Raw genomic sequence first — 15,066 nt, 5'->3', positions numbered from 1 at the left:
CGACTAACGGAAAAACTGGTCGACATAAGACAGCCGGAGAAATGACGTGTAAAAAAGAATCCAACTTGGTTGTGCAGGCTGTCGAAACGAGAAGCGCGTTCAGTCAGTTCCGATGGCCGCATACATCCCAGTAAAAAAACATTTCGCTGACAAAAGCAAAACAAAATGTAGGATTCTCAAATCGAGCACACGAAAGCACGTGCAGTATGCACAAGCGAAACAAACACGTCTTACCGCGACGAGCTCCACACCGGGAATGTTTTAATTGTAATAAGATACCGACTTGAATTGTGATAACACCCCCCCCCCCCCCAAAAAAAAAAAAAAAAAAAAACCCAAAAAAAACCCCAAACTAACTAAACAAACCCAAACAAACAAACAAACAAAAAAAAAAAACCCAAACAAACAAACCCCAAAACCCCCCAAAAAACCCCACCTACCGGAAAGGAACGATTGTTAATAACACCACCACCAAATTTCCTTTATTTGAGGCTGTTGAATATATGCAGTAGTTAATACGCCCATTACGGTTTGTCGTCGTGGGCTGATTTCGCGATATGCAAATTGTGTTCATTATTAGTATTTAACGGACGATTTCGACGCGTGGGTGTTACTGCTTGTTTGCCACAGGAGAAGCCGACGATGGACAACCTGTTGAAGACTGGCATTGTTTTGTGTCTGTGCTGTCTCGTTTTAGTCAAGCCACTTCCCAATCTGAGAAACAGAGAACCAGGTAAGTATCGGTTTGTGTCTGTGCTGTCTCATGTTAGCCGAGCCACTTCCCAATCTGAGAAACAGAGAACAAGGTAAGTATCGGTTTGTGTCTGTGCTGTCTCGTGTTAGTCAAGCCACTTCCCAATCTGAGAAACAGAGAACCAGGTAAGTATCGGTTTGTGTCTGTGCTGTCTCATGTTAGTCAAGCCACTTCCCAATCTGAGAAACAGAGAACCAGATAAGTATCGGTTTGTGACTGTGCTGTGTCGTGTTAGTCAAGCCACTTCCCAGTCTGAGAAATAGAGACCCATGTAAGTATCGGTGTGTGTCTGTGCTGTCTCGTGTTAGTCAAGCCACTTCCCAATCTGAGAAACAGAGAACCAAGTAAGTATCGGTTTGTGTCTGTGCTGTCTCATGTTAGTCAAGCCACTTCCCAATCTGAGAAACAGAGAACCAAGTAAGTATCGGTTTGTGTCTGTGCTGTCTCGTGTTAGCCGAGCCACTTCCCAATCTGAGAAACAAGATAAGGTGGACGAATTCTCTTTTGGCAAGAAAAGGAATGTTTGTTCAAAGACAACTCTACGGGGGCTGGGAAAGGATATCATATCAAATTAATTTTTCTCGATCAATCGACTTACTATCTCGATCTTTCTGTCAAGATGGACGACTAAGATACCGTTATAGGTTGTACTATACCAAATAAAATCCCACAGGCAACAATGTTAACATTTGTGGTTTAAAAAACTATATGCAATATATCAACCAAACTATAACCCATAAATATCAGTACAACTAAAATATACTTATGACATTCATCGAGGTATACTGTCCAACACAGAAATACAGGGCACGACATGTACAGGTCATTTTTCTTTTATCAAATTGGAGACGAACTAATCACCATTCCCTTTGCCATACCAATTTGATCGTGATGATGCGAGGAGGTATGTACTGCATATTTCACCATGGATAAAAGACACGCATTGTTCACATCTCGTGGTGCACCCATTGTTAAGACAATAGCTAAGACAGCTACCTCTGTGTTAGTAGCAGCTATATGATCCATCTGTAGCTTTGCTGATATGCATAGAATATATTGAGGGGCATGCGGTGGTCAGCCTGATATGGGCATGGATGAACACATTCTTTATCGGACAACACAATTCCCTCGTATGTTATAATATGTTTGCCACTTGTAGAGGGGCAGCCACCAATGCCAGCAATGCATTTGTAAGGAAACATCTTGATGGAATGGTTGTTTCTTTTGTGACTCAAAAGGGGCTGTCTACAACCATGCCACAGTCTGACATGTGATTTCAGACGGTCGTTTTAGTATATGTCCTATACAATATCAACATTCACTGTCTGTTTCATAATGAACGGAAGGGACATTTTTTGTGCATACTATTTGCTTCCGACACAGACATAGTTGTCTTAGCTGTTGAAACAGCGAGCATACTTCAGGGATGTGAATCGATGGTGGCTGTTGCTCATGGTAAAAATGTGATACATACAAAATCAAACCATCGGGAATAAACTGGGAAGACAAAGGGCATGGTGATTATTTCTACTTGATGCAATCTCCGGATGAGGAACAGTCTTCGCCTTCAGTGAGATAAACGAGAAGACTGCCTGTAATGTCTGGAAATCCATGCCACATCTTTGACTACTTAATTATTTAACCAAACCATTTAGCAGAGAAAGGACATGGACAGAATAGAATGCTTTGTTGTTGTGTTTTATAGCAAAACCTGATAAATATCCAAAGTAAATTCAACCAGTTAAATATATTTGCATATGGGAATCGCCAGATAGAAAATTCCACCAACTCAAGCTGCCTTGCTTCAACATGTCAGACGGTTGTGTACTAGGCAAACCACGTATAGGACAGGCTTTCATTGCATGACCAATCTTGCCGTCACCAACAGACTTGGCTTGGGAAAAGACAATGAATCAGAGGTGGCTGAAGGACACCTTAGGCTTCAAAGGACTGTCCGGAACTAACCAAATGTAAGACCTGCAAACCATATTGCACGGACCGTGAAAATGTAAAAAAGCCAACTCAGGTGCACGCATGTGTGTGTGTGCGCACGTATGTGTGTATGTGTATGTGTGTGTATGTGTATGTGTGTGTATGTGTGTGTATGTGTGTATGTATGTGTGTCTGTGTATGTATGCATGTGTGTGTATGTATGTATGTGTGTGTGTGGGTCTCTCTCTCTCTCTCTCTCTCTCTCTCTCTCTCTCTCTCTCTCTCTCTGTGTGTGTGTGTGTGTTCGTTTGTGTGTAGGTGTATCTGTAGGTGTGTGTGCATATGTTGTGTGCGTATTTGTGTGTGTATGTATGTGTGTGTTTGTGTGTGTCTGTATGTGTGTGTATTTGTGTGTGTATGTATATGTGTGTGTATGTGTGTACGTGTGTGTATGTGTGTGTGTCTGTGTGTATGAGTGTGTGTATGCGTATATGTGTGAATGTGTGTGTATGTATGTGTGTGTGTGTGTTTGTGTTTGTCTGTGTGTAGATGTGTGTGTGTAGGTGTGTGTAGGTGTGGTCTCTCTCTGTGTGTGTGTGTGTGTGTGTGTGTGTGTGTGTTTGTGTTTGTGTGTGTTAGATAGTCTACCTATATAAATGCTATAAGTGTATTTTAGTCAAAAGTAGGAACACTGACCCGTTACCTCTCCCAGAATTCATTGCGCTAAGCCGGAAATAATCGGAACTCCGAAGTGGTCTATTCTAGTAGGTCTATTATCCCCTCAGTCATTCACTCGCGTGTTATGATTAACTAGATGTATAGATGGGGTGCAGTGGCCTTACGTTACGCTAGGAAGAGATCTACCTTTACAATTCGGATCGGTTGGCCCATCGGGCTATTTTTCGTTCCAGACAGTGCACCACGACTGGTCTGGTATACAAAGGCCGTGGTATATGCTTTCCTGTTTGTGGGATGGTGCATATAAAAGAGCCATTACTACTAAAGGAAAACTGTAGCGGGGTTCCTTTCTAAGACTATAGTCAAAATTACCAAATGTTTGACATCCCATAACCGACGATTAATAAATCAATGTGTTCCAGTGGTGTCGTTGAACAAAACAAATTTTAAACCTTTACAAAATAAATATTATTTCATAATAATTACGTTATGCACACAATTGCTCAGTAAATAAAGTAATTGGTTTTTTGGTCCAGCTTCCGCTTGCAATTTAGTTTGTAAATGCACACCCTAAATCCTGAAAAAAATTCTCTAACATGGAAAATAATGCGTGCGTATAATTTTCGCGACTTGGGCGCGAACGACGCGAAATTAATACGCACGCGATTCTTTCTCGGTTTACAGTACTACTAAATATAAAATAAATACTCTGTTTTGTCCTATATTAAAACTACTTGAGGAAAGTCCAGGTCACAGCACAGTTAAAGTTACATTCTCTGGTTACCATATTATAATATCATGTACAAATGTGAAATGCAAGCTCAAATACACTTTTTAACAAGTCGTGTGTGTTCGCTATGAACGGATATCGTCAAACGTATACGCTTGATTCGTCGCCTGTACCGCTATAGCTCGGCGAAGCACAAACGACAGCCTGTTGTCAGTTTCAGATAATACGTGCGTTTGCCGATTTCAAATTGTTGGGTTCGTGTCAAAAAATTAAAACAGAAATCTTGCGCGCTACGAAGAACGTTCGGTTGAGGATACGGTACTAGAGTCTTTAGTTAAAACCGGTTTGATCTTGACAACGTATTATCGACAGTCGTACCTTCCTATTTCAGAATTGATATTTTATAAAGTGTTAGTAGAACTTTCAAAGTTTAGTTTGTATACTAGTAACACATTAATCATGTATGTATTTTTAAAATAAAATATACTAAAGTAGACAATGAACGTTTTCACTTCTTAATTTTACGTGTCAAAATTGACAAATTCAAATAAATATTATTTTGTATTGGAAAGGGTAAAGTTGGGGTGCGGGGTTGTTTAACGACATCAAAGATAAAGCATATTGATTTAATTATAATCATCCGACCCCATACAACCGTAAATAAAATGTGTTGAGAACGTCGTTAAATAAAACATATCCTATCCTTCCTTCCATCTGCTGTTGGATGTCTAACATTTGGTAATTTTGACATATAATCTTAGAGAGGAATCGGGTGCATGTGCATGGGGAGGGTATAGGAGGTCGAAACCCTTACTTGCCCAAGCTTAAACAAAATTGAAATGTATTTTTTGGGGGAGCATGGCCCCATATAACCTTCACTTAACACAGTCTATAACCCCAACCCCGCTGAAATCCCCGCACACGCGCCTTGAAAACCCGCTACATTTTATTTTTTAGCAAGGGATCGTTTATATGTACCATCCCACAGACAGGATATCACATACCATGGTCTTTTTGTATACAAACCGATGGGGATCGATCCTAGACTGACCGCGCATTAAAACCCCCCACCTTTTTAGGTCTAAGTAATGAATAAAAATAACATATAGTCTTGAAAAATGTTACGTAAATCGAACACAGTACCCTCTTCCTCTACCCCTGGAGCGTTACGTAATTAGTAACACCCCCTCACATGTAACGCGTATGCCAACAGCTGGCCAACACTGGCAGATCTCCCACTCACCGACCCCTGGAAAGGCGTTGTACCATATCTCTATGGATATAAATATGTTTTGGAGATATGAGACGACCCCTCAATCAAGACAGTTAAATTTGTTCCAAAATTGCGAAATCTCACGTGATTTCTTGTTGGGGAATTTTATACTTGTGATAAGCTAATGAAAACCAAGATCGGTACGAGCCCGTCAAAAGTGTCCCACTTTCAAAATACTGGCTTTGTTTTTGACCTGGATAAACCAGCGTAGTGAAACCAACGGAGTGCGGCGTCATATATGCACCAAACGTAATTGGATTTTCTGTTCTATATGCTTAAATAATAAAAATGAATGTAGTTTTAAGAAAGTTGTTGGACATCCATGACACTATATAGGCCTATAGTCTCTGTGTAGATATCAATCCCTATTTAGCCAAGCCTATATACATGGCCGCGGCTTATAATACACGTGTGTGTTAAGTAAACGTTATGGCAGCCTCCATTACTGTTGTATTTATGGGATTCATATTTGAACGCAATATTTAGCACGATGTCGACTGGCCCGAACGCAAACAGATCCTTGAAAATGCGAAATCGGGTAAATAAAAAGAAGTCTATTGGCAATAGAAATGAAAAGAGGAGAAGCAGCTAGAACGACCGGAAAGCGACGAACACTGTTAAAAAGGTTTTGTATTAAAGGTCTTATATTATAGATTACAATTGTGTGTGTGTGCGCGCGCGCGTGCGTTTGTGTGTATGTGCGTGGGTGTGTATGTGCGTCTGTGTGTATGTGTGTGTTTGTTGCGCGCGCGTGTTTGCGTGCGTGTGTATATGTGCTGTGTGTGTGTGAGTGTTTGTGAGTGCTGTGTGTGTGCGCATGTGTTGTGTGTACGTGTGATTATTACTAGAGCGTTGTGTTACTTGTCAGACTGTGGTGGGAAGCTGTGTCTTAACGACGGGACGCTACACGTTGGAACCTGCAGATGCCAGTGTACACCTCTGTATAGGGGCCCCGTGTGTGAAAACAGTAAGTAAAAGTTTGTTTGTTTAACGACACCACTAGAGCACAACTATTAATTAACCATTGGCTAGTGGGTGTCAAACATTTGACTACATTTGAAGTATAACTCGTAGTCTTCAGAGAAAACACACTACATGTTTCCATTAACAGCACTTTCCCACTGATAGGAAAGCACATGTCACGGTCTTTGACCAGTTGTGGTGCACTAGTTGGAACGAGAAAACCCAATCAGTTGAATGGATCCACCAAGGCGAGCGCTCAACCGACTGAGTTAAATCCCGCCCCTTATTACAGTATGACTATTTTTAACTTGTTAATAAAAAGTGCCAGGTCTAATTTCGTATACAAATGTGTCTCCTCCAAGGGGTGATATTGTACGTTATTAAGCCCGGAACTTGAATACTGAAAACCCTATATATGGATTTTGTAATATGGCTTTTATTGTCAGTAGTGACGATGGTTGCGTGAAGACTGAAATATGCTCATTTAATATGCGTTTTCACCATTTGATATTTTCTTTGTCTCTATGTTGTTGCGGTTTATTTTTCCAGAGTATTGTCCACGTCAAGATGCATACTACTGCAATAAATATCCAATGCTTTTTTGTCTTCATCCCACTATACATGACTCTTGTCCTAAACAGTGTGGTGTCTGTCCGAAACGTAAGTACAAGCGAACAAACAGGGCGTGTAGCAAGGGCGTCAAATATATAGGACCTTTCTGTGACAAAAGGTCTAGCGACACTACACAAATAGTTTATGATAGTGCCCACTGACAAAATTAAAGCATCGAGTAACATAACATAATATAGACCTACAAATATATATATTGATTGTCTACTAAACGAACTTGTCGTTGATAATTCGAGTAGTGCGACATATAAGGCCACTATGATATCTGAAGAAGAAATATGCAAAAACCAAATATCTGTCCTTCCCACGTCTGGCTTGTGTGTGTGTGTGTGTGTGTGTGTGTGTGTGTGTGTGTGTGCGTGTGTGTGTGTTCGCGCACGTGTGTATGCGTGCGTGCGTGTGTGTGTGTGTGTGAGTGTACACATTAACGATACACAGTTTTCGAATGAGCTTTTTGGTGAATTAGTAATATATTCACCAAATTCAACCTTAAATCGCATTTGGCTAACGATAGCTTATACCCTGATAGTGTGTATCTAAATACAATGCCAATAATAGATGAAATAATTTCAGAGAATATATATAAGTAACTGACTAAATTTCGGGTATTACGTAAAATACCTGAAATTTTCAGAAATTATACGTAATACCGGAATGAATCAGACTTTTTATGGTATTATAGATAATCTCTGATCCGATATATTTCGCTTGTTTGTTAATATCTTTCTCTTATCCTATCGAAAACACGTAACGTCGTGATATATTTGTTCCGTTGGAACCTTTGCAGAAAATGTGCTTGACCATGGACTTTTTAAAAGAAATGTGAATATAACTTACTTTTATTTAATTATTTAATTTAACGACAGCACATTGCGTCACCATTATGTGTGTTCGTATTCTATCAATTTTAGATAGTTTACTGTCATTGTACTTCATGTCCATTTTTATACATGTAGGTACAGTTGTTTAAATTTCATTTTGTTTTTCAAATACGATCAAATGCATTGGCAATCATCAAACTGAAAAACGAAGATTCAACACTGACCTCAATCATTAGATCGTAATGACTTAGAAAGAAGATAATTGAATCATGAACTTGTTCATAAACATATCAATATGCTTTCAATATTTTCAATTTAACAAAAAATACATTTAAAATATAACTTTTCACCGAATATCACTTTTTGTCTTTTTAAGGGGTGGGAAGTAGCTCAGTGGTAAAACTCTCGCTTGATACGTAGTCGGTCTGGGATTGGATGTCAAACATTTGGAATTTTGACATACAGTCTTAGACAGGATATTTTATATGCACCATCCCATAGACATGATAGGCTATACCACGGCCATTGATATACCAGTTGTGGTGCACTGGCTGGAACGAGAAATAGCTCAATGTGCCTACTGATGTTGATCTATCATACACCAACTGAGCATCAGGCGAGCGCTTTACCAACGGTATATGCCCCGCCACTTTGTATCCCTAGTAATGCATAATCGACGTTTGATCAAGTTTAACCAAATATGTTTGGTGTAATGTTAATTTGATTAAACTGGATGACTTTCCGTAAAAAGAGTTTTTTCTTTTCTAAGCATTCCATTTCTAACCAATTTAAACGGCAAGACAGCTGACAAAATGTCCGTTAAAATATTACTCCATGTATCTGAATAAACTGATACAAAGTTCAGCCTCCAGCAACATGAACACTATTTTCTGGCCAAACATTTATTTCATTAGGGTCAAATTCTGTTTAAAAAGATGTCCTTTCCAGAACAACTAGAGATAATAAAATGATGGTTAGAGTACAAGATTTAGTGGCTAACTATGCATACATAGACTACATAAATGTGATTTAATGAACAGTGTGGCACATAGATTATCTATTGATGATATTAGACTTTAACTACGAAATGTCCTTTCCTGAACAATATGGTTTACAACAGCCTCCACAGCCTATGGGTCGTTCAGCATTATTTATCAACATTTTCACAAATATACAAGAAGTATTTTGGAAACAATTCTTAATTTTAAATACGTTTGTTTTGTTTAAAGACATCACTAGAGCACATTGATTTATTAATCATCGGCTTTTGGATGTCAAACATTTGACATATTTTGACATGTAGTTGTAGAGAGGAAACCATCTACGTTTTCCATTAGTAACAAGACAGTTGTTATATCCACCATTCCACAGATAGAATAGCACAAACCACGGCTTTTTATACACCAGTCGTGGTGCACTGGCTGGAATGAAAAAATTAATTTTAAATAAGATGCAGACCTTTTGAGTATGCACATTTGATTAATATGATATTGTTTTTAACACATTATACGCTGAAGGTGAACTCCAGTCACATTTATAAAATGTATTATTTCCAAGATATTATAGAGAATAATACATGAGTGGCCATTAAATAATATTTATCTTACAACGAGTTGCTTTAAAATGTATCTAACGAGCGAAATCGAGTTTGATACGTTTTTAAACAACGAGTTGTAAGATAAATGGTATCTAACGGACACGAATGTTTTATTCTATTTCATACATATCCTCAAAAACTAGGTTTTACGCAAATTTTAACATCTTTTTCGGCTAAAAGTTATTTACAGCCCTTGTAGCTAACTTACGCGTCACAGACAAATGATTGTCAGGTTAACTATACGTCACAGTATTATCGATTTCGATCATGCTGTTTTCATTTCATTGGATTCAAATAACGAATAACGGGTTTCTACGAAATTGGTTTACATTATAGGGCAGCAAGCACACATACATAGATTAATGAATATCGTTTAAAACACAGTAAAATAGTTGTCCTTTTCTGATAAAAAAATTGCTGTGTTCATACAATGACAAGCATACAGACAATGTACATGTCGGTCCATGACGCTTGTGTTGTTCTATCACCACTCTTTCAGAATATCGGGAAATCGACATTGAAAGTTTGAGGTGTTGGTATTAATAAATATTCTTTTATAGCAATGTACCAAATGTATTGTGATGTAAAATTTTATCTCATAGACTGTCTGTTGTGCAAATATAACCCACGAAAAGATGAATAAATACTCCAAATAGACAAAATAGGTCAAAGAGATGTCTGATACTGTGCTATCTGTTTTATTATAGATATGTCCATTGCTGTCTTTAAAAATAGAATCATTATAGTTTATTTCATTTTATTTTATATATTGCAGACTGAATGACTTGATTCGACTTGAATCCAGATCCATTATAGTCAATAAATTAGAAACGTTCAACAAATAGGAAAATAATTTTGTTTTTCTTTGTTTTTGGTGTGACTGTGTACATGTATGCGTGTTGATGTGTTTCACGGGCAATATCTAAAATGGTATGATAGATTACTGCTCAATTATTCCATTTTCTAATTCAGGGGCCTCCAAGGGTCTCAAAATGGTAAAAGGGACCATTTGAGCTTGTCGAAGGCAAATTAGCTGAGCTCCCAAATGGAGCAAAATCTGTGTTGGTTTGAGGGCATGATCCTAGGAAAGTTCTGAAAATAGTTAAAGTTTGTTTTGTTTAACTACACGACTAGAGCACATTGATTAATTAATCGTCGGTTGTTGGACGTCAAATATTTGGTAATTCTGACACATAGTCATCAGAGAGAACCTGTTACATTTCTCCTAATGCAGCAAGGGATCTTTTATATGCACCTTCCCACAGACAGGGACAATTCCTATCAGTATTGTGTCAAGCGCTCGACTACATGAACCAGTCGCCTCGCACGCGTCTGGTTAGGATGCAGCTTAAATTTTGTCGCGCGACACGAGCGACAAACATATATTAACTAATCAAACAACTTTTACTTGGCGGTTTCAACTGTTGATAACAATTTTAAAAAGAAGACTGTCGTTATGGTCGCGTCTGGTTAGGATAGAAATATTGTCTCGTCGCTCGCGTCGCACGCGTCCGATTAGGATACAGCTTAACCGCACGCGTACGACGCGACATACTTACCTGTCGCGCCGTACGATTACGGTTATGATACGGGGATTGAAATCAATGGTTTCTAAAAAAACATCTCTCGCATCGCATTAGAGACACCAGGGAATTTAGAGCCCATGGATGAATCGGCGAGGCGTGCCTGATCAAAGAACAAAACGGTAGATGTCCTGGCGGAGCCCGGCCGGGCGACTAGCGATTGATGTCGGGCTTTCCCCCGGCGTCCGCGCTTTGAGTATATATATAATCTTGGGGTAGCAGTTGGGGTCCGCGTGGGGGGGGGGGGGGGGGGGGGGGGAGGAACCAGCGGGGCGCCCGGCCGATGTTGTACAAAGCGCCCGGGATCCGTGAGGGGGCAGTGAGGCTATCGTAGGGTGGCCAAGAGGGGCCTGTGAAAATCCCACGGCGCCCGGCGGATTTTTTTTCGAATAATTTTCATAACAAAAAATAATAATAACAAAAAACAAAGAAAAAAACGAGCAAACAACAACACAGACAGACAAACACACACGCGCACACACACATACACACACATATATAAAAAGAAACACTCACGCACACACACACACACGCACACACACACACAAACACACACAAACACATAAACAAACACACACACCAACAAACACACACACTCTCTCTCTCTCTCTCTCTCTCTCTCTCTCTCTCTCTCTCTCTCTCTCACATACACACACACACACACACACACAAAATACACACACAACCACACACACACACACGGACATACACACGCATACACACACACACACACAAACACACACACAAATACACACACACAGCCACACACACACACACACACACACACGGACATACACACACGCGCGCACACACACACACACACGGACATATACACACACATACATTGTCGCACATCCAGTGAGGGGATCGATGGTTCAGGACCCCTGTCTGCTCACAACGAAACAGTTCTAACACATACTTGGCAGAGAATCCACACATGACCCCGGATTTTGTAAAGTACAGAGAAACAAAGTTCTTAAAAGGTCAAAGTGAAGTTTGCCGAAGACACAGATGGTGATCTGCCAAAGGGAGCCAGGTCTGTTGGGAGGTCCGGAGCGTGCTGCCTAGAACATGCTGAAACAAGGATGATCAGATATGTGTTTTAAAGGGACAGATCCTAGTTTGTAAACACTACGGCATATGTTTTGCTATTAGAGTCGTTTATGATCACTGAAATATTCAAACATTACTTATCTGTTATTGTTTAGATTATTCATTTCAGTGAACTGCAGTGTTTCTGGCCATCATAGAGTTTCTAATACCACAAAATGCATTTTTTATTTATTTAAATAACGTATGTGCTTCTGAGAAGTAGCGGTTCTGGTTTCTTTTTAAGGATATTTCTCAGTTTTAACGCCACAGACTCTTCTTTCACTGTGTTATAGCTTGATCCAAAGGTGTTACACGTTTGTAGATTAACTACAAAGATTTACGTGCTGAAACTAAAGCGAGAGAGACGCCACTGGAATCCTATTGTGACAAATATGGCGATTCGTTTTAGGTGTGAAACTCTACCACCATACTAGGGTGTAATATTTTCAGCACTATGTTATTCCATCCACTCGTCCGTACTCCATGGATATAATTAATCCATGTAAAATTCAGTATATTAAGATCCCTTGAATAGTGAAGCAAATTGTTTAATGTGTGGCCGATATGATTTTGAGGCATGTCGACAGATTTATACACACATTTCCGATCTGATATTTGAACAATAAACAGTAAATTTACTCCATTTTAATCACTGAAATAGAACAAATTAGAAACATATTGAGTGATGCTTGACCTTTGTTGAGAAGTATATTTATTTTTCAACTGCATGTTTAACTGATGCAACGTAGACAAGTTTCATTTACATAGCCATGAGTCCTGATGATCAATAATTTTTGTTAGAATTGTGCATTCGGAGGCGACATGTCTTGAATATTCAAGTTTCATTTACATATTCATGAGTTCCGATGATCAATACTGTTTTGAATTGTGGATCAGAAGGTATTGAATATTCAACGCTTAAAGCTCAATTCTGGTGTTCTACCGCATAGTGGTTGGGAAGTGAAAGTTTGTTTTGTTTAACGAAACCACTAGAGGACATTAATTTATTAAACATTTGATAATTTTAACATATAGTCTTAGAGAGGAAACCCGATACATGTTTTCATTAGTAACAAGGGATCTTTTATATATACTATCCCACATACAGAATAACACATACCACGGCCTTTGATATACCAGTCGTAGAGCACTGGCTGGAACGAGACATACACATACATGTAATTACTAATGTAATGCAACAAATTAATTAGTTCTCCCTAATTATTATTGTATAAAACCTGACTTAGCATTACTGATCGATCAGTCCCTGTCCAAAATTACATTTTTGCTTGCTTACTTGACCGCTACAAAACATGGTGTACTATATATCAGGCAATCCATTCTGAAAAAGCACCTTTGCTTACCAATGGTGGTACTAGTGATGTTTTGATTTTAAAAGCGTATATCTTTTGGTGATATGTAAAACTCCCTTTTGCGCGATTGATCGATGTGGGCTCCTGACTATAAGGTGCGATAAGGACGTTTGACTTAGTGAGAGGTATTGTTTAAAAAGTATGCGGTTATACATATCTATTGCACATTTTTTGTCAATGGGAAAACAACCTAAGGCTAAACGTGGTACAACAATATCTGCATATTAATTCGTGCAAGTTGTTCTATGATGGGAAGACGGGATTTCAGCTTTAATAGTTTCGTTTTCTAGGTTTGGAATGATGATATGGCACTCGTAGCGGTCAAGTGGTCAAGGCAGTGTATGGATCATCAGGATACTGCGAAAGAACACGTCGTTTCAGGAGCGCTTTTATAACTCGATTGTCGTCGTATAACCCATTACTTGTTAATCTGAGCGCACCCGCCGTAAGTCGGGATTGGGAAAAACTACAACATAACCGTCGAGTTGGCCAACTTTCTGCTGGCAATTGGTAGTCTGAACCTAGTATAACACTTCGATGTCATACGATTCACGCACTTCAACTACAGGTACACCACAGAACGTCAGTCAAACGAGTTCAGTAATATAAATTAAAATCGACTATAGGTAATAAATAAGATATTGAACTCCCCACAATTTCGTATCATGTTTATGCACCTCATGAAATAATGTCCGTTGTCACACGCTAAAGCTTGTAACAATTGAACATTATTTTACTCGGGACATAAACATGTTACGAAATGGAAGCTTGTTTAATATCCTATAACTATATATAAATAATGTATAATGTTTCTGCTATAAAATGCTATGACTTCCGGGTACGCGTTCAGTATGACGACAACTCGAGACCGCTCTCAATCGTTCACTTTAATGCACTGTAGTGAATAATAGTGAATAAATAGCGAACATTTTATGTGCTTTCCCGCTATTGGCAATATATATTATTAAAATAGTTATGTGATCTCTTTTCTTCTAAATAGAACAAGTTCCCCACGACTGGTATATCAAAGGCCGTGGAATGTGCTATCCTGTCTGTGGAAAAGGACATAAAAGATATCTTGTTCTTAGTGGGAAATTATAACGGGTTTCTTCTGACTACACGTGTCAATTACCAAATGTTTCATATCATATACGGCAGTCGATGATTAATTAATCAATGTGCTCTAGTGGTGTCGCTAAACAATTTTTTAACTTGTTCTAAATAGTAACTATTATGACATCACAATAATACTGTACGGTACCGTATATCGGTAGTGTCACGGAACATGCTCTTAAATTTGTTTCGCCTGTGGCGATTTTAATTGTGTTAGAGGGCCGTGTGCAGTTTATTGCCCGTAGCCCAGATGGGCAACTTGTTACGTAATACTTCGCACGATCGGACATTCCAATACACACCCTCAGCCAGCTGCGGAGGCCATGTGGCTAGTAGTTACGTAATATCTCCGGTAGTGCTGTTTATGGCCAGGAGATTGCTCGCGGTTGGCGACAGCCAGACTGACGATCAGAGAGAAATATACCGAGGTAGAATATGAGATGATACGTGAGGTACCGCCTTGTATCCCCAGGCAAAATCCTGATTTATAATAAATAGCTAGAATTTAGAGATATCTAGCAGAACGA

At 39.1% G+C, this 15,066-nt stretch overlaps 1 protein-coding gene across 2 annotated transcripts; it reads left to right on the top strand.

Annotated features, from left to right (window-relative positions):
- Nucleotides 1-602: 602 nt before the first annotated feature.
- On the top strand, nucleotides 603-10,222 carry LOC121389527 (cysteine-rich venom protein Mr30-like). Of its 2 annotated transcripts, none has more exons than XM_041521193.1 (4): nucleotides 603-733; nucleotides 6,236-6,334; nucleotides 6,880-6,990; nucleotides 10,154-10,222. In XM_041521193.1, the coding sequence occupies exons 1-4, from the start codon at nucleotides 643-645 to the stop codon at nucleotides 10,156-10,158; spliced, it is 306 nt and encodes a 101-aa protein (XP_041377127.1). In that variant the 5' UTR covers nucleotides 603-642; the 3' UTR covers nucleotides 10,159-10,222. The 2 variants fall into 2 exon arrangements, with proteins under 2 accessions (XP_041377127.1, XP_041377135.1); XM_041521201.1 differs by lacking the exon at nucleotides 603-733 and adding an exon at nucleotides 895-952.
- The last annotated feature ends 4,844 nt before the right edge of the window (nucleotides 10,223-15,066 follow it).

Source organism: Gigantopelta aegis, chromosome 3 (assembly GCF_016097555.1).
Source record: "Gigantopelta aegis isolate Gae_Host chromosome 3, Gae_host_genome, whole genome shotgun sequence".
Taxonomy (NCBI): Eukaryota; Metazoa; Mollusca; class Gastropoda; order Neomphalida; family Peltospiridae; genus Gigantopelta; species Gigantopelta aegis.
The sequence above is the reverse complement of the archived record's forward strand: the minus strand, read 5'-3'. Positions and strand labels throughout refer to the sequence as shown.